The sequence below is a fragment of the Echiichthys vipera genome, assembly GCF_963691815.1.
Source record: "Echiichthys vipera genome assembly, chromosome: 9".
NCBI classification, from domain to species: domain Eukaryota; kingdom Metazoa; phylum Chordata; class Actinopteri; order Perciformes; family Trachinidae; genus Echiichthys; species Echiichthys vipera.
The window spans coordinates 2,252,087-2,272,086 of record NC_139834.1 but is presented as its reverse complement, the minus strand read 5'-3'; the positions used below and the strand labels follow the sequence as shown (position 1 = coordinate 2,272,086).

The 20,000-nt window shown below is 48.1% G+C and overlaps 1 protein-coding gene across 1 annotated transcript in view; it reads left to right on the top strand.

Moving 5' to 3' along the window:
- The window catches only part of gripap1 (GRIP1 associated protein 1), a 40,437-nt gene that overhangs the window by 11,954 nt on the left and 8,483 nt on the right, over positions 1-20,000 (top strand). Inside the window, 12 exon segments of the mRNA XM_083919353.1 lie at positions 4,523-4,657; positions 5,738-5,833; positions 6,176-6,286; positions 6,657-6,758; positions 7,476-7,589; positions 8,166-8,243; positions 10,662-10,757; positions 13,618-13,674; positions 14,364-14,463; positions 17,635-17,765; positions 18,245-18,361; positions 19,080-19,173. Coding sequence (XP_083775479.1) covers positions 4,523-4,657; positions 5,738-5,833; positions 6,176-6,286; positions 6,657-6,758; positions 7,476-7,589; positions 8,166-8,243; positions 10,662-10,757; positions 13,618-13,674; positions 14,364-14,463; positions 17,635-17,765; positions 18,245-18,361; positions 19,080-19,173 — 1,231 coding nt within the window.

Here is a 20,000-nt window from a genome sequence, read left to right as displayed (position 1 = left end):
TAACACGATCATCTCTGAGGACTAACTGAGCTGCCATATAACAGGTCATATACCTGGAGAACCTTACATAGAACCCTAACACTGTATCATCTCTGAGGACTAACTGGGCTGCCATAAAACAGGTCATATAGCTGGAGAACCTTACATAGAACCCTAACACTGTATCATCTCTGAAGACTTACTGAGCTGCGATAAACAGGTCATATACCTGGAGAACCTTACACAGAACCCTAACACTGTATCGTCTCTGAGGACAAACTGAGCTGCCATGAAACATGTCATATACCTGGAGAACCTTACATAGAACCCTAAACTACGTCATCTTAAGTATGAACTGAGCTGCCATAAACGTGTCACAGACCCGGAGAACCTTACATAGAACCCTAAACTGCATCATCTCTAAGGACGAACTAAGCTGCCATAAAACAGGTCATATACCTGAGAACCTTACATAGAACCCTAACAGTGTATCATCTCTGAGGACTAACTGAGGTGCCATAAAACATGTCATATACCTGGAGAACCTTACATAGAACCCTAACACTGTATCGTCTATGAGGACAAACTGAGCTGCCATCAAACAGGTCATATACCTGGAGAACCTTACATAGAACCCTAAATTACGTCATCTCTGAGGACGAACTGAGCTGCCATAAAACAGATCATATACCTGGAGAACCTTACATGGAACCCTAACACTGTATCTTCTCTGAGGACTCACTGAGCTGCCATAAAACAGGTCGCATACCTGAGAACCTTTCATAGAACCCTAAACTACGTCATCTTAAGTATGAACTGAGCTGCCATAAAACATGTCATATACCTGGAGAACCTTACATAGAACCCTAACACTGTATCATCTCTGAGGACTAACTGAGCTGCCATAAAACAGGTCATATACCTGGAGAACCTTACATAGAACCCTCAAACTGTATCATCTCTGAGGACGAACTGAGCTGCCATAAAAGGGGCCATATACCCGGAGAACCTTACATAGAACCCTAACAGTGTATCATCTCTGAGGACGAACTAAGCTGCCATAAAACAGGTCATATACCTGGAGAACCTTACATAGAACCCTAACAGTGTATCATCTCTGAGGACTAACTGAGCTGCCATAGAACCAGTCATATACCTGGAGAACCTTACATAGAACCCTAACACTGTATCATCTCTGAGGACTAACTGAGCTGCCACAAAACAGGTCATACACCTGGAGAACCTTACACAGAACCCTAATACTGTATCATCTCTGAGGACTAACTGAGCTGTCGTAACACAGGTCATACACCTGGAGAACCTTACATAGAACCCTAATACTGTATCATCTCTGAGGACTAACTGAGCTGTCGTAACACAGGTCATACACCTGGAGAACCTTACACAGAACCCTAACACTGTATCATCTCTGAGGATGAACTGAGCTGCCATAAAACAGGTCATATACCTGGAGAACCTTACATAGAACCCTAACACTGTATCATCTCTGAGGACCAATTGAGCTGCCATAAAACAGGTCATATACCTGGAGAACCTTACATAGAACCTTAACAGTGTATCCTCTCTGAGGACTAACTGAGCTGCCATAAAACAGGTCATATACCTGGAGAACCTTACATAGAACCCTAACACTGTATCATCTCTGAGGACTAACTGAGCTGCCATAAAACAGGTCACATACCTGGAGAACCTTACATAGAACCCTAACACTGTATCATCTCTGAGGACTAACTGAGCTGCCATAAAACAGGTCATATACCTGGAGAACCTTACATAGAACCCTAACACTGTATCATCTCTGAGGACTAACTGGGCTGCCATAAAACAGGTCATACACCTGGAGAACCTTACATAGAACCCTAGACACTGTATCATCTCTGAGGACGAACTGAGCTGCACAAAACAGGTCATACACCTGGAGAACCTTACATAGAACCCTAAACTACGCCAACTCTACGGACAAACTGAGCTGCCATAAAACAGGTAATATACCCGGAGAACCTTACATAGAACCCTAACCCACCGTAATCTCTTGAGGTCCTTCCTAGCTGCTGTAGAACAGGTAAGAAACCTAGAGAAACATGTTCTAAAATGTTAGCCCCAGAACAGTTTCTGCGTGCTAACCTAGCTACCATAAAACAGGTGGCCAGAACATTTTTTAAGGAATGATATACCTGACACAGAACAATGCTCTTGGTTCTAACCCAACTGCTCTAGAACCAGAAATATTTCTGAAGAACCGCATTGTTCTGTTGAATATATCGAGCAGGTTTATCAAACGTAGAACATCTTTTGGAGTAAGGGGAATAACCTTGTTGTTCGTGAGCTGCATTACCTGAAGAACATCACTGAGAACCTCAGGGTTCTTGCTGCTCTAGATGTATAGATTGAATATAAAAATCCTGATATTAAACCCAACCTACAAACCTAGCTAGAACGTTACCTTACGCACTTTTCTCAGTATGGACTTGTAACCCATCTTACAGGAGAACAGTGCTCTGAGGACTAATCTGTGCGCTCTTGAACAGGTAATTGTATCTCAGGTTCTACCTAGAACCCTCTTCTAGAACCTTAATGTTAGATAGATGGTCTGAAACTAATGTAGGCCCCCATGACCTTCGTTGCATCATCAACACTGACCGGCTCAAAGATACCCGTGGCTGGATGTGGCGTGATGGTGGAAAGACGGTTGTTGAGAGAACCCTTATCTAGAACCCTCATCTAGAACCCACATCTAGAACCTTCATCTAGAACCCACAATCTAGAACCTTCATCTAGAACCTTCTTCTAGAACCCTCATCTAGAACCTTCATCTAGAACCCTTATCTAGAACCCTCATCTAGAACCCACATCTAGAACCCACATCTAGAACCCACAATCTTGAACCTTCATCTAGAACCTTCTTCTAGAACCCTCATCTAGAACCTTCATCTAGAACCCTTATCTAGAACCCTCATCTAGAACCCACATCTAGAACCTTCATCTAGAACCCTCATCTAGAACCTTCATCTAGAACCCTTATCTAGAACCCTCATCTAGAACCCTCATCTAGAACCCACAATCTAGAACCTTCATCTAGAACCCTCATCTAGAACCCACATCTAGAACCTTCATCTAGAACCTTCATCTAGAACACTCACCTAGAACCCAGATCTACAACCATCATCTAGAACCCACATCTAGAACCTTCTTCTAGAACCCTAATCTAGAACCCTCATCTAGAACCTTCATCTAGAACCTTCTTCTAGAACCCTCATCTAGAACCCTCATCTAGAACACTCACCTAGAACCTTCATCTAGAACCCTCATCTAGAACACTCACCTAGAACCCAGATCTACAACCATCATCTAGAACCCACATCTAGAACCCACATCTAGAACCTTCATCTAGAACCCACATCTAGAACCCACATCTAGAACCTTCATCTAGAACCTTCATCTAGAACCCACATCTAGAACCCACATCTAGAACCTTCATCTAGAACCTTCATCTAGAACCTTCTTCTAGAACCCTCATCTAGAACCCTCATCTAGGGTTCTCGTGGAGCCAGTGTTTTCTTTGCTAGTGAAACATCCTTGTTCTCTCCCGGTCCCAAGAAAAAAAATCTTAACATTGACTCCCACTCCTGTTTATCTAGTAGCGTGTTCTGTTAGCCACATTAGCTCCCGGCCGGTGGAGCTAATGTGGCTAACAGTTTGTGTCCTGAGACAACTTTTGTTATGATTTGGCACTATAAATAAAATTGAATTGAATTGAATTAATCCAGTTCACGTCAGCCAGATGGACGTATCTCCCTCCCCCCCAGCGTCACATACATGCCCTTATTTGGTCAGAGGAAAAGAGGCGACTCCTGTTACAGCACATACAGCTTGGTGTGCGGAGGCAAGACCGGGCTGCTGTCCGCTGGCTGCCGGGTAAAAGCAGGTTTGCAACACCGTTGTCATCCACGCGCTTGGAGCGATGGTCCAAATCTGACCCTAATTTGATCACGTGACACATTACTCGCACTTCAAGCGATTTGTTGCAGACAGAACGCACCGGTGTGAACGCAGCTGAAGTCCGAACAATAAAGCCAAAATCTTCTTTCCTGGTAATAAGTTTTCTGGTAATTCAGTAAATAAACAAATAGCACATGAAATGACCACGCGGTAAAGCCGAACTCTGGCTAACTCTGAACCTGAACAGCTGCTGCAGCCGACTCCAGTCCTTTGACTCCAGCGTCTGAAGAACTCTCTAGAACATCAAACTTAACTAGAACCTAGTGTTTGTTCTCTAATATATAACAGTCCCATATCACATCATCTAATCCTCTCTTGTACCGCCTCCTGCTGCCTCTCACCGCTGCCTTCTGTCATCATTCTGCTCTTTACTCCATTATTTCACTGTTTTTATCCTCTGATGTCTTTGACTGTGGCCTGTAACACACTGAGCTCCGTATACTTCACTGTAACGTGTAATCTCCATGGCTCTGCACTAACGGGACGTCACCGAACTAAAACATGTTCTAACCGACGTGTGCAGATCCAGACGGTGAAGACGCAGGAGATGAACCTGTTGCGTGAACAGCAGGAGGCGCTGACGCTGGAGCTGCAGCAGAGACGAGCCGAACAGGAGAGTCTGCTGGCCCAGAGGGACGACCTGGACTCACAGCTGCAGGTAAGAGAGAGGCAGGCACACACGCACGCAGACACACACACACACACACAGACACACGCACACACACACACACACACACACACACACAGACACAGATGTAAAGACGTAAACATCTGACGTGACGTGAAGCACAAAGTCGGGCGTACATATTTTTCCTCACCTCCGCCCAAGTCACGCGTTTGCTGCCACATCGACTCTATTTACATCTTTCTGTGGTGGTTTTGCATCTTTTGAGTCATTTTGCATCTTTATTTCAGTCATTTTGCATCTTTTTAAGTCATTTTGCATCTATTTTTAGTCATTTTGCATCTATTTTTAGTCATTTTGCATCTTTATTTCAGTCATTTTGCATCTATTTTTAGTCATTTTACATCTTTTTTATTCATTTTGCATCTATTTTTAGTCATTTTGCATCTTTTTAAGTCATTTTGCATCTATTTTTAGTCATTTTGCATCTTTTTAAGTCATTTTGCATCTTTATTTCAGTCATTTTGCATCTTTTTAAGTCATTTTGCATCTATTTTGAGTCATTTTGCATCTATTTTTAGTCATTTTGCATCTTTATGCATCTTTTTAAGTCATTTTGCATCTATTTTGAGTCATTTTGCATCTATTTTTAGTCATTTTGCATCTTTATGCATCTTTTTGTGTTCATTTTGCATCTGTTTTTAGTCGTTTTGCATCTTTTTGAGTAATTTTGCATCTATGTTTATGGAAGTGGAGCCGTTAATGTGTGCAGGGTGGGAGCCGTCACATTAGGAGCTAAATCAGGCGGCAGATGAACGTCGCTCTGTCTGAACTCGAGGACGCAGCAAAGACAGATGACGTCTGACTGTCACCTGGAAATAAACAAATCCCTGCAGCTTCGTTTTTAATATTTATTGCCTTTAGGATATTTAAATATTACAGTCCGAACGAAAACGCTGCACTTGCGCCAGGTATTTGTTTTAGACACGACGAGGAAGCATCTCGAGTCGTGGGACCGACCGTCAACACCACAAAGGAATGTGAAAGAATTAATTTGAGTGAAGAAGACGCAGACGCGGCGCTCTGTTCACTTCCTGTGCTTCTGCCCAACAGGAGTCGAGCTTCGCCAACAGGAAGTTGTTGGAGCAGCTGACGGAAGAAGGACAAGACAAGGAGAGACTGCTGCGGGACCTGGAGGAGGCCAAGAAGGTACACACACACACACGCACAGACACACACACACACACAGACACACACACACACATAGACACACACACACACACACACACACACACACACACACACAGACACACTTCATTTTTTAAGATAATTTTAAATAATTTATATTTATTCTTAATAAAACCAAGAATAATAAGAGTGTCTGTTTGTTTGCGTGTCTGTGTGTGCGTGTGCGTGCGTGCGTCTGCATGCATGTGCCTCTGTGTGTGTGTGTTTGTGTGTGTGTCTGTTTGTTTGCACGTGTGTCTGCGTGCATTCGTGTGTGTGTGTGCGTGCGTGTGTGCGTGCGCACGCCTGTGTGTGTGTGTGCAGACAGCAGAGAAGAGGAAGTCCATGTTGGACGACATGGCGGTGCAGCTTACCCAGGAGAAGTCTGACCACAAGGAGGCGATGTCAGACCTCAAGCTGCAGCACGAGAAGGAGGTGAGACACACACACACCTCCTCCTCTTCCTCTTCTTTCTTTTCTTTTTTTAATCCTCTCTTTCTCCTCCTCTTTCTTTCCCTGTTCAGGTTTTTTAAATGTGCAGAAATATGAAGTTTGAAAGATTCAATTGTTGTTTTGTTTTTGTTGCATCTCCTGCTTTCCTCTCCTCCCTCTCCTTCTCCCCATCTCCTCTCCTCTCCTCTCCTCCCTCTCCTTCTCTCCTCTCCTCATCTCCTCCCCTCCTCTCTCCCCCTCTCCTCCTCTCCTCCTCTCCTCCCTCTCCTTCTCTCCTCTCCTTATCTCCTCCTCTCCTCTCTCCTCCTCTCCTCCCCTCCCCCTCTCCTCCTCTCCCCCCCCCCCCCCTCAGGTCCTCGGGGTGAGGGCTCGATATGAGAAGGAGCTCCGAGGTCTCCATGAAGACAAGAATCGCTCTGAGGAGGAGATCCGACAGCAGCTGAGAGATGAGAAGGTAAACATGCTAACGTTAGCACAGACTGAACACGCTGCAGCTAATGTTAGCACAGACAATTAGCACAAACAATGCTGAACATGCTGCAGCTAACGTTAGCACAGGTGAAGCTGAACATGCTGCAGCTAACGTTAGCACACACTGAACATTCTGCAGCTAACGTTAGCACAGACTGAACACGCTGTAGCTAACGTAAGCACACACTGAACATGCCGCAGCTAACGTTAGCACACACTGAACATTCTGCAGCTAACGTTAGCACAGACTGAACACGCTGTAGCTAACGTAAGCACACACTGAACATGCCGCAGCTAACATTAGCACAGACAACGCTGAACATGCTGCAACTAACTTTATAAACCAAAACAAATGTGTTTCAGACGTAAAAGTTTACAGAAAGTTAGCGCTCGGGGATAAAAACAGACACATTTTGTTGTTTAAACTCACTTTTTTTGTCTATTCATCGATTAAATCATGAAGCAAAATCCATTTAAATTGATAAAATGTTGCATCTTAAGTCAAATATTGATACGGGATTAATTAATTACAACGCCTCTAATTAATTAGATACATTTTTTTAATCGTGTCCCACCACTAATTAATGTGTGTGTGTGTGCGCGTGTGCGTGCGTGCGTGTGTGTTCGCGTGTGTGCGCGTGCGCGTGTCTGTGTACGTGCGCGTGTCTGTGTACGTGCGCGTGTCTGTGTGTGTGCTCAGGCTCGGACCAAAGAGCTGGAGGGTCTTCAGCAGCGGGTGGAGGAGCTGCAGGCTCAGGTTCAGTCCATGGAGGGAACCAGAGGCTGGTTTGAGAGGCGGCTGAAGGAGGCAGAGGTCAGTGTGACGCTCGAGTCTAAGCTGCACAGACACAAGCTTCAGTGTGCCTGGAACACCTCCCTAGGGAGGTGTTCCAGGCACGTCCAGCTGGGAGGAGGCCTCGGGGAAGACCCAGGACCAGGTGGAGAGATTAGATCTCCACACTGGCCTGGGAACGCCTCAGGATCCCCCAGTTAGAGCTGGTTAATGTGGCCCGGGAAAGGGAAGTTTGGGGTCCCCTGCTGGAGCTGCTGCGCCCGAGACCCGACCCCGGATCAGAGGCTGAAGATGAGGGACTAAAGAAAATGAACTATCTTCACGTGCGACTTCAGCAATAACAGCAAACGTTGCTTCCAGCTTCGTCTTTGTCAGAATTGATCGGTCAGACTTTTGTTTCGCTGACGCAGCAGTTTCACGACTTTATAATCTGCCCCGACGTGTTCTACAGGAAACACACTTCCTGTTCTCTGTCTCTGCGGCGTCCGTCTCTGCGGCGTCCGTCGAGAGTCCGTCTCTTCCTGTTGGACGACTCTTTTAACTTGCGTTCTTTTGTTAATTGATGATATAAACTCTTTTTTTTTGGTCTCACTGCAGGAGAACATCGAGAAGAAGTCTCTGGAACATCAGGAGGAGATCGAGCGGCTGCAGAAGGAACACGCGCTTCAGCTGGAGGTACACACACACACATGCACACAGACGCACACACACACACACACACACACACACACACACACACACACACACACACACACACACACACACGTCGATATAAATATGATTATGTGGGCGTTTGTTTATGCTCGCAGTCAGTGTGTGCGTGTGCGTCTGATTGAATGTGTGTTTCTAATTAAAGCATAGTTGTTGCCATGGCAACGCAGACGTGTTAAAGCGTTGACGGCAGATCAGAGTCGAGTCCAGTAAACACGCCACACACACACCGTCACTGTGACGTCTCAGCAGCTCTCCTCAAACATCCAGGAGCAGAGTTTTTCAAAAGAATCCTGAAGAAAGAAAGAAAACAAAGAAAAGCTCCAGAAATAAACTGAAAATAAAAAAACACACGGTGCAAAATGAAACCCGTCATCACCAAACAGCGAACCGTGCACCTCAGAACACCTGGAGTCCTTCCTTATCGCTCCAGTGTGATAACGAACCGCTGAAGCTCAGCCCGCCGTGCATCATGGGAGATGTCACCGCGGACGTAACGAGCGCTCTCAGCCGATCCGATAACCCCGCGTGACTCCGTGGTCCTGCGAGGAAACACTTTCTCCCCGGCGCACTCCAGGGAGCGGCCGTCCCTGATTACCGTGCGCGTGTTATCGGCTGGATACGAGGAAATAACTTTAATGGGAAAAGTTAATTAACGGCGGAGGAAGTCTAATTAGCAGCGGGTCGGCTGGTGCGCGGATGCGCTGCGTGTCCTGGGTTTGAGTTTCAGGCGTCACCGGTTGTTTTTCCCGTCCGGCTGACTGACCACGGACTCGTCGAGGTGTGTGTTCCTGTAAGACCTCCATCACTCTGTCGAGGCTTTGCTCTCACAAATACTTTGATTACTGAAGGGGTTCTCTAGGTGTGTTACCCGGGGTACGGTGTTCACATGGGGTTTGAGACACCGGGGGACGCCCTTAACCCGGATTATAATCTGGTTTTGAGTGTGTGTGTGTGTGTGTGTGTGTGTGTGTGTGTTGTGATTGAAGGTTCATTATGAAAGGAAGTCGTTTTAGAGATTAAGTCGTCATTGAACGTTTGTTTCTGTCGCTCAGGATCATTGATCTGACGTTCACATTTCTGTCTTTCCTCTCAGTTCGTGCGTTCGTTGGTTGTGTTTCAGAGTCAATGAACGCAAACAGAAAGGGCATGTGTGTGTGTGTGTGTGTGTGTGTGTGTGTGTTAACGTTAACAGTCTTTTCTCCGTGGGTGTTTTTTAATGTAGATTGAAGTCAAATTAATTAGCGGCAGAAGATTAGAGGGGAATTAAACGTCGTTCTCTAAATGAATCCTCCGTCAGCCGGATTAAAGAGGACGACGACGACGACGCGTTGGAGCGGCTTCGTCAGAGAAGCTTCTACAAACACGAGAAACATCAGAAATACAACGAGAACAAACACGACCCCCGATGTTTAAGACCCGCAGTAGATCTGATCATGTTTTACACCCAACACACGGCACCGTTACGATCTCTCCGGCGTTTATTCAGTTTGACCATTTGAGTCATTTTGCATCTGTTTGACGTCATTTTGCATCAGTTTGAGGTCATTTTGCATCTATTTGAGGTCATTTTGCATCAGATTGAGTCATTTTGCATCTTTTTGTGGTCATTTTGCTTCTTTTAGTGGTCATTTTGCATCTGTTTGAGGTCATTCTGCATCAGTTTGAGTCATTTTGCATCTGTTTGAGGTCATTTTGCATCTGTTTGAGGTCATTTTGCATCAGTTTGAGGTCATTTTGCATCTATTTGAGGTCATTTTGCATCAGTTTGAGTCATTTTGCATCCGTTTGAGGTCATTTTGCATCTTTTTGAGGTCATTTTGCTTCTTTTAGTGGTCATTTTGCATCTGTTTGAGGTCATTCTGCATCAGTTTGAGTCATTTTGCATGTTTAAGGGCATTTTGCATCTGTTTGAGGTCATTTTGCATCTGTTTGAGGTCATTTTGCATCTGTTTGAGGTCATTTCGCATCTGTTTGAGATCATTTTGCATCTTTCTGTGGTCATTTTGCATCTGTTTGAGGTCATTTAGCATCTGTTTGTGGTCATTTTGCATCTATTTGAGTAATGCTGCATCTTTTTAAGGGCATTTTGCATCTATTTGAGGTAGTTTTGCATCTTCTTGTGGTCATTCTACATTTATTTGTGGTCATTTTGTAGCTTTTTGCCGCTTTTGGTGGTCATCCTACATTTATGTGAGTCATTTTGCTTCAGTTTAAGGTCATTTTGCATCTTTTTGAGTCATTTTGCATCTTTTTGAGTCATTTTGCATCTTTTTGAGTCATTTTGCATCTTTGTGGAGCTCTGAACATTAAAAAAATGTTGAAGAGTGTGCTCACAGAAATACGGTTTAATGGTTTAATCATGTCGTGTGTGTGTTGCAGGAGAAGCACTCAGAGGTGGAGGAGGTGAAGCAGCAGCTGGTGGAGGTGGAGAAACAGAAGGATGAACACAACAGCACCATTGGAAAACTCAAACAGGTGAGGGCTCCAGAGGAACATCACAGTGTGACGCCTGACGAACGGGCGTCTCCTCCACCTCCTCTCCGTCCCGAGCTTCCTGCACAGTCTCACTCTTTAACCTCGCTCCTCCACCTCCTCTCTGTCCCGAGCTTCCTGCACAGTCTCACTCTTTAACCTCGCTCCTCCACCTCCTCTCTGACCCGAGCTTCCTGCACAGTCTCACTCTTTATCCTCGCTCCTCCACCTCCTCTCTGACCCGAGCTTCCTGCACAGTCTCACTCTTTATCCTCGCTCCTCCACCTCCTCTCTGACCCGAGCTTCCTGCACAGTCTCACTCTTTATCCTCGCTCCTCCACCTCCTCTCTGACCCGAGCTTCCTGCACAGTCTCACTCTTTAACCTCGCTCCTCCACCTCCTCTCTGACCCGAGCTTCCTGCACAGTCTCACTCTTTAACCTCGCTCCTCCACCTCCTCTCCGTCCCGAGCTTCCTGCACAGTCTCACTCTTTAACCACGTCTCCTCCACCTCCTCTCTGACCCGAGCTTCCTGCACAGTCTCACTCTTTAACCACGTCTCCTCCACCTCCTCTCTGACCCGAGCTTGCTGCACAGTCTCACTCTTTAACCTCGCTCCTCCACCTCCTCTCTGACCCGAGCTTCCTGCACAGTCTCACTCTTTATCCTCACTCCTCCACCTCCTCTCCGTCTCGAGCTTCCTGCACAGTCTCACTCTTTATCCTCGCTCCTCCACCTTCTCTCTGTCCCGAGCTTCCTGCACAGTCTCACTCTTTAACCTCGCTCCTCCACCTTCTCTCTGTCCCGAGCTTCCTGCACAGTCTCACTCTTTATCCTCGCTCCTCCACCTCCTCTCTGACCCGAGCTTCCTGCACAGTCTCACTCTTTATCCTCGCTCCTCCACCTCCTCTCTGACCCGAGCTTCCTGCACAGTCTCACTCTTTAACCTCGCTCCTCCACCTCCTCTCTGACCCGAGCTTCCTGCACAGTCTCACTCTTTAACCTCGCTCCTCCACCTCCTCTCCGTCCCGAGCTTCCTGCACAGTCGACCTCTTTATCCTCGCTCCTCCACCTCCTCTCCGTCCCGAGCTTCCTGCACAGTCTCACTCTTTAACCACGTCTCCTCCACCTCCTCTCTGACCCGAGCTTCCTGCACAGTCTCACTCTTTATCCTCGCTCCTCCACCTCCTCTCCGTCCCGAGCTTCCTGCACAGTCTCACTCTTTAACCTCGCTCCTCCACCTCCTCTCTGACCCGAGCTTCCTGCACAGTCTCACTCTTTATCCTCGCTCCTCCACCTCCTCTCTGACCCGAGCTTCCTGCACAGTCTCACTCTTTATCCTCGTCTCCTCCACCTCCTCTCTGACCCGAGCTTCCTGCACAGTCTCACTCTTTAACCTCGCTCCTCCACCTCCTCTCTGACCCGAGCTTCCTGCACAGTCTCACTCTTTATCCTCACTCCTCCACCTCCTCTCTGTCCCGAGCTTCCTGCACAGTCTCACTCTTTATCCTCGCTCCTCCACCTCCTCTCCGTCCCGAGCTTCCTGCACAGTCTCACTCTTTATCCTCGCTCCTCCACCTCCTCTCCGTCCCGAGCTTCCTGCACAGTCTCACTCTTTATCCTCGCTCCTCCACCTCCTCTCTGACCCGAGCTTCCTGCACAGTCTCACTCTTTCTCCTCGCTCCTCCACCTCCTCTCTGTCCCGAGCTTCCTGCACAGTCTCACTCTTTAACCTCGCTCCTCCACCTCCTCTCTGACCCGAGCTTCCTGCACAGTCTCACTCTTTATCCTCACTCCTCCATCTCCTCTCTGACCCGAGCTTCCTGCACAGTCTCACTCTTAAACCTCGCTCCTCCACCTCCTCTCTGACCCGAGCTTCCTGCACAGTCTCACTCTTTCTCCGCGTCTCCTCTTCACCGACTCCACCTCAGACTCTTCACCGGCTGCTCTCTGAGAGAAGATTATTTACCTCAGGGGAAATTATTCTGCGGCCGCCGCACCACCAAGTATTAAAGAGATAAAACATGATATACACTGGAGATCAGAACTACAGAACAAAGTACTAATACTTGATTTATTCTGAACTACTGGTGTTTGTTATTGTTCATAGTTTGACAGAAATTCTGCTGAACAAGCATGTTTTTAAATAACCAAGGCGCTTCAACAAAAACCTTTATTTAGTAAAAACACAGTGATGAGAGTCAGAGACCAGTGTTGATCGTGTCAGAAGAGAAGATCTCCACCATGTTTCCTTCTGTAGGATTCAAACAGGAACAGGAAGTGAAGAGGCCACAGCTGTGAGTGACTTCAGCACATCTGAACCCACAGGACGTCACTAGTTTCTCACTCTGCTTTGATCTGCGTGCGTTCGCACTCGCTCTCTGACACGCTTCACTGACTGGAGTGGGTTTATTAGGGCCGTCCACAAGGAGACGCGTCTTCCTGTAATCGCACAACTTCAGTCCGGTCCAGTCTGGTTCAGTCGTCCGTCCACAGCAGCCGGCGTTATCGTAGCCTGAAAACTGGACATTTTAAAAACTGGGTCCCAGAGTGTGCAGATTGTAAACGCCCCCCATGGCGTTGTGGTCTGGACGGTGAAAGCTCAGACTTTGTTAAAGGACGGCGTCATGGCCCCACCTCCGACCTCTGACCCCGCGGCGTCACATAACAACAACAGTGCTGCTGCGTGAGAGGACAGAGACGGACCCAGAGACTGTTTACTGAACTGGACTCTGAGCCACATGCATGGGACTGACTGTAGCGTCTGTTCTATGCGCCTTATAACGCGCTGGGCCTTATAGTGCGGAAAATACGGTACACGTGTTTAATGTTTAATTCTTCTGCGTCTGTGTTTGTGTCTGCAGGAGATCAAGGACACTGTGGATGGACAGAGGATCCTGGAGAAGAAGGGAAGTGCAGCGGTGAGTAAACGTTCACAGACGCGGTGAACGTGAAGTCTTTTTACATCCGATAAAAATGGTTTTGCACGGAAAACTAGTAAACGTAAAGAAGACACACGTGCGATTCCTCCGTCAGCGCTGGTGGAGTGAGCCCCAGACAGACAGATGCAGTCAGCACAGTCTTTGTTTTGAATCAACTCTGCGTTCACCGCGTTTGTGTTGAGAGACGCGGTGAATCGGCTCATTTTGGATGATGCTCTTTGCGTGTACGGTGGCTCTGAGCGGTCAAAGCGAAGACAATCAAAACCTGAGCCGAAAAAACTTTAATGACGGAGTTTCTGAGTCGCCGTGGAAACGAGGATGACACATCGTGAGCTCGTGGTTATGTTTACACGTGAGACAGTGTCAGACAAAAATGCTGACTCGGTGTGGGAAGACTTTGACGGACGGACGGAGCGGACGGAGAGTGGACAGACAGACGAGTGGACACAGAGCGTAGGATATGACATTTGAATAGAGATGAGAGGGAGAGAATATATTTTGCGGAGTAATTTAAGAGCAGTCGTGCGTGGAAAATAATAATTAGAAAGGAAATCTTGACTGTGTGTGTGTGTGTGTGCGTGTATGTGTGTGTGTGTGTGTGTGTGTGTCTGTCTGTGTGCGCGTGTGTCTCTGTGTGTGTGCGTGTGTGTGTGTGTGTGTGTGTGCAGCTGAAGGACTTGAAGCGGCAGCTGCAGCTGGAGAGGAAGAGAGCCGACAAACTGCAGGAGAGACTCCAGGAGATTCTGACCAACAGCAAGACCAGGACAGGTACACACACACACACACACACACACACACACACACACACACACACACACACACACACACACACACACACACACACACACACACACACACACGAAACACCTGGATGTGCGATGTCACCATGATGTCACATCCCTCTCTGGTCCACAGACAGTAAGTGCAGCCTGACTTTGAAAAAATTAGTTTTAGATGTGAACATAAATCTAAACCTGTTAATCTCATTAAATTAGAACATGTTAATTATGTAGAATATTTTTTACACCATACAAAAAAAAACAGTCCACTGCATTAAAGGGACGGTCCAGACAGTCCACTGCATTAAAGGGACGGTCCACACAGTCCACTGCATTAAAGGGACGATGTGTGTGTACCACTGCATTAAAGGGGCGGTCCCGACAGTCCACTGCCTTAAAGGGACGGTCCACACAGTCCACTGCATTAAAGGGACGATGTGTGTGTACCACTGCATTAAAGGGGCGGTCCCGACAGTCCACTGCCTTAAAGGGACGGTCCGAACAGTCCATTGCATTAAAGGGACGGTCCCAACAGTCCACTGCATTAAAGGGGTGGTCCAAACAGTCCACTGCATTAAAGGGGCGGCCCTGACAGTCCACTGCATTAAAGGGACGGTCCACACAGTCCACTGCATTAAAGGGACGATGTGTGTGTACCACTGCATTAAAGGGACGGTCCAGACAGTCCACTGCATTAAAGGGACGATGTGTGTGTACCACTGCATTAAAGGGGCGGTCCCGACAGTCCACTGCCTTAAAGGGACGGTCCACACAGTCCACTGCATTAAAGGGACGATGTGTGTGTACCACTGCATTAAAGGGGCGGTCCCGACAGTCCACTGCCTTAAAGGGACGGTCCGAACAGTCCATTGCATTAAAGGGACGGTCCCAACAGTCCACTGCATTAAAGGGGTGGTCCAAACAGTCCACTGCATTAAAGGGGCGGCCCTGACAGTCCACTGCATTAAAGGGGCGGCCCTGACAGTCCACTGCATTAAAGGGACGGTCCCGACAGTCCACTGCATTAAAGGGACGGTCCAGACAGTCCACTGCATTAAAGGGGCGGCCCTGACAGTCCACTGCATTAAAGGGACGGCCCTGACAGTCCACTGCATTAAAGGGACGGTGTGTGTGTGTACCACAGCATTAAAAGGACGATCCAGACAGTCCACTGCATTAAAGGGACGGTCCAGACAGTCCACTGCATTAAAGGGGCGGCCCTGACAGTCCACTGCATTAAAGGGACGGCCCTGACAGTCCACTGCATTAAAGGGACGGTGTGTGTGTGTACCACTGTATTAAAGGGACGGTCCCCCCTCAGTGGCACTTTAACACGCGTCTGAGAGTCAAAATGAGTCATTCAGCTCAAAAATCAGGTCAGAAACAGATTCAAATCGTGCAGAGTATGAGATTAAATGGGCGACATCCCCCTTTAAATACTTCAGTGTGTGTGTGCGTGTGTGTGTGCGTGTGCGTGTGCGTGTGTGTGTGTGTCCTTAGTGGCTGACTTGTGATTGTAACGTGACCGATGTGTCCAATAGTCGGCGGCCTGCTAACCCTGCGTCAGGAGGTTCTGGCTCAGTCCGCAACCTGCTGCTCAATATTTAATGCGGCGCTCTGATTCCCAGAGCTGAGGTGGACACACTGGCGTCTGCTGGCAAAACACACACACACACACACACACACACACACACACACACACACACACACACACACACACACACACACACACACACACACACACACACACCCACCTGCACAGTGTCTCACTTTCTGTTTGTCTCGGTTTAACTGGACGCTTCATCTTTCTCTTTTTCTTTCTTGGACCTCCCGTTCTTTAACTGTTCTGTCTCACTGTTTTTACTCACTTTACACACACACACACACACACACACACACACACACACACACACACACACACACACACACACACTAACACACTCTCAGAGCGGTGCAGGGCAGTCCTCATGTATAATCTATGAGAAGTGATGAATGTTTAAAAGGCTCCTCTGCAAAAAAACCATGAGAATCAGACATTTTAAAGTAGCTTTCTTATCTGCCCACTCAGAGCACCTGCCTTAAAGGGACGGTCCACTGCCTTAAAGGGACAGTCACTGGGTTAAAGGGACGGTCCACTGCATCAAAGGGACGGTCCACTGCCTTAAAGGGACGGTCCACTGCCTTAAAGGGACGGTCCACTGCCTTAAAGGGACGGTCCACTGCATTTAAGGGACGGTCCACTGCCTTAAAGGGACGTTAAAGGGACGGTCCACTGCCTTAAAGGGACGGTCCACTGCCTTAAAGGGACGGTCCACTGCCTTAAAGGGACGGTCCACTGCATTTAAGGGACGGTCGATGCATTTAAGGGACAGTACACTGCGTTAAAGAGACGGTCCACTGCCTTAAAGGGACGGTCCACTGCCTTAAAGGGACGTTAAAGGGACGGTCCACTGCCTTAAAGGGACGTTAAAGGGACGGTCCACTGCGTTAAAGGGACAGTCACTGGGTTAAAGGGACGGTCCACTGCGTTAAAGGGACGGTCCACTGCGTTAAAAGGTCAGTCACTGGGTTAAAGGGACGGTCCACTGCGTTAAAGGGACGGTCCACTGCATTAAAGGGACGGTCCACTGCGTTTAAGGGACATCCACTGCCTTAAAGGGATGGTCCACTGCGTTAAAGGGACGGTCCACTGCATTAAAGGGACGGTCCACTGCGTTAAAGGGACGGTCCACTGCCTTAAAGGGACGGGCCACTGCATTAAAGGGACGGTCCACTGCCTTAAAGGGACGGTCCAGTGCCTTAAAGGGACGGTCCACTGCATTAAAGGGACGGTCCACTGCGTTAAAGGGACGGTCCACTGCCTTAAAGGGACGGTCCACTGTGTTAAAGGGACTGTCCACTCTGTTAAAGGGACGGTCCACTGCCTTAAAGAGACGGCCCACTGCATTAAAGGGACGGTCCACTGCCTTAAAGGGACGGTCCAGTGCCTTAAAGGGACGGTCCACTCTGTTAAAGGGACGGTCCACTGCCTTAAAGGGACGGTCCACTGCGTTAAAGGGACGGTCCACTGCGTTAAAGGGACGGTGTGTGTAGGGCTGGCGTGTGAGAGCCTGGTACACGTCATGGTCACACTGAGGTTCTGGTTCTGTTGCGTGTGCAGGTCTGGAGGAGCTGGTTCTGTCAGAGATCAACAGCCCCAGTCGGACTCAGCAGACCGGGGACTCGTCCTCCGTCTCCTCCTTCTCCTACAGGGACATGATGAAGGAGGCGCAGCCGACCAATCAGAACAAGGTGGGTGGAGCCTGAGGCGCCGACAAACTTCTTCTGACCTCTTCAGTTGTGACAGCGGTTGCCATGGCGACTTGGCGACGTCAGACTGAAGCGTATCTCTGTTTTTGTGTCACAACGCTCATCTGCTGTTATTTTTACTTCCTTTACTGTTTCATGTGTGTGTGTGTGTGTCTGTGTGTGTGTGTGTGCGCGTGCGTGTGTGTGTGTGTGTGTGTGTGTGTGTGCGTGTGTGCGCGTGTGTGTGTCTATTGATAGAAACACTGTAAATAGTGCCGAACATTAAAACCATTTTTTGTCTCTGATAAAAATATGAAAAAAGAAAAAGATGACGTCCTCAAATTTGTCAGAGGTTCAGTTTCCTGTCACAGAGGCCTTTCTACATGACGACGATGACGGCCGTGAATAATGAGTTCCACGCCATTTCTACTTGTTCTCGTCCGTGTGTGATGAAGTTCTCCGTCTCTCTCTCTCTGACACAGTCTGGAGGAGGCAGCCCTCAGTCTCAGCGCCCGGCTGAACTATCCGACGACGAGGTCGGGGAGCTGTTCCAGCGGCTCGCCGAGGTCCAGCAGGAGAAGTGGATGCTGGAGGAGAAGGTGAGTCACCGCGACAACCACACCCCACGTGTCCTGCGTGTATCCGACTCCACAAGGTCAAAGGAATCTTCAGCGTGTCCCCGAGGTTTTTAACGCTCCACTTGATGCTTCGAGTCGACAGTCAGGTCAACAATAAGAAGAGTAGCGCCTGTTTTTAGGAGCAGGTTGTGTTTTCAGATGCATTATTGATTTCCTCTGCAGCAGCGTTCGATGCTTGTGCTGTTTGCAGCGCCGGGGTCGGGGCCGAGGCCTCTGCAGACGCTGCAGCTGCTCCTCTGACACTTATCGACCCGCTGCTCCTCACGGCTTAATCACTTGTTCCTGACTGCAACTCACATATTCAACACTGTTGGTTTCCAGGCCTGACACCATGACACGTAACGCTGGGGGATGAATTGTCCCTGAAATTGTTGTGAGAAGTGATAATTTTGCCGTTTTGAGACCAATTTTCAACTGTTATAATGTCATAATGATGCAAGAACACCCTTTCAAAGGTTAATAAACGTTTATTTCTAAAGCATATTTCACATTAGAACTCAAAATAAATAAACAGAACAACCAAAAACACTAAATCAAATGGACTCTGTGTGTTTGAACTCGTTGGTGTTTAGGTGCTCCTGTTTGAAACCAAAGCGTCGCAGCGGCTCAGGTGAAGTGGTTCACCGCGGCCGTCTGTTCATTATTATTATTAATATTATTATTGTTGTTTCTTCTTCAGGTGAAACATCTGGAGGTGAGCTGTTCGTCCATGGCTGAAGACATCTGCAGGAAGAGCTCCATCATAGAGACCTACGTGATGGACAGCCGCATAGGTAACACACACACACACACAATCACACGCACACACACACACACACACAAACACACACGCTCACACACACGCACACACACAAACACACACGCTCACACACACGCTCACACACACTCACAGACACACGCACAACCACACACACACACACACACACAGACACACACACACAGACACACACACACACACACTCGGGGGCGGCTGTGGCTTGGTGGCAGAGTGGGTCGTCCTCTGTTCGAGAGATTGGTGGTTCGATCCCCATCTCCCCCTGGTCCACATGTCGAAGTGTCCTTGGGCAAGACACTGAACCCCGAATTGCTCCCCGTGCTGCACATGGGTGTGTAAATGTGGTGTGAATGGTCAGATTAGATGGTCTGTAGATGTCCACTGCCATCAGGGTGAATGTGACAAACACTGTGAAAGCGCCTTGAGTAGTCAGAAGACTAGAAAGGCGCTTTATAAGTACAAGTCCATTTACCATTTACCATTTACCACTCATGCACACACACAAACACACACGAACACACACACAGACACACGCACGCGCACACACACACACAGACAGACAGACACACACTCATGCACACACACACTCATGCACACACACACACACACACTCACACACACGCACGCACACACACACACACACAAAGAGACAGACACACACTCATGCACACACACTCATGCACACACACACACACACACACACAAAGACAGACACACAGTCCTGCGCGCACACGCACACACGGACACACACACGGGCACACACACACAGACACACACGAACACACAGACACACACACACGCACACACACACACAGACACACACAA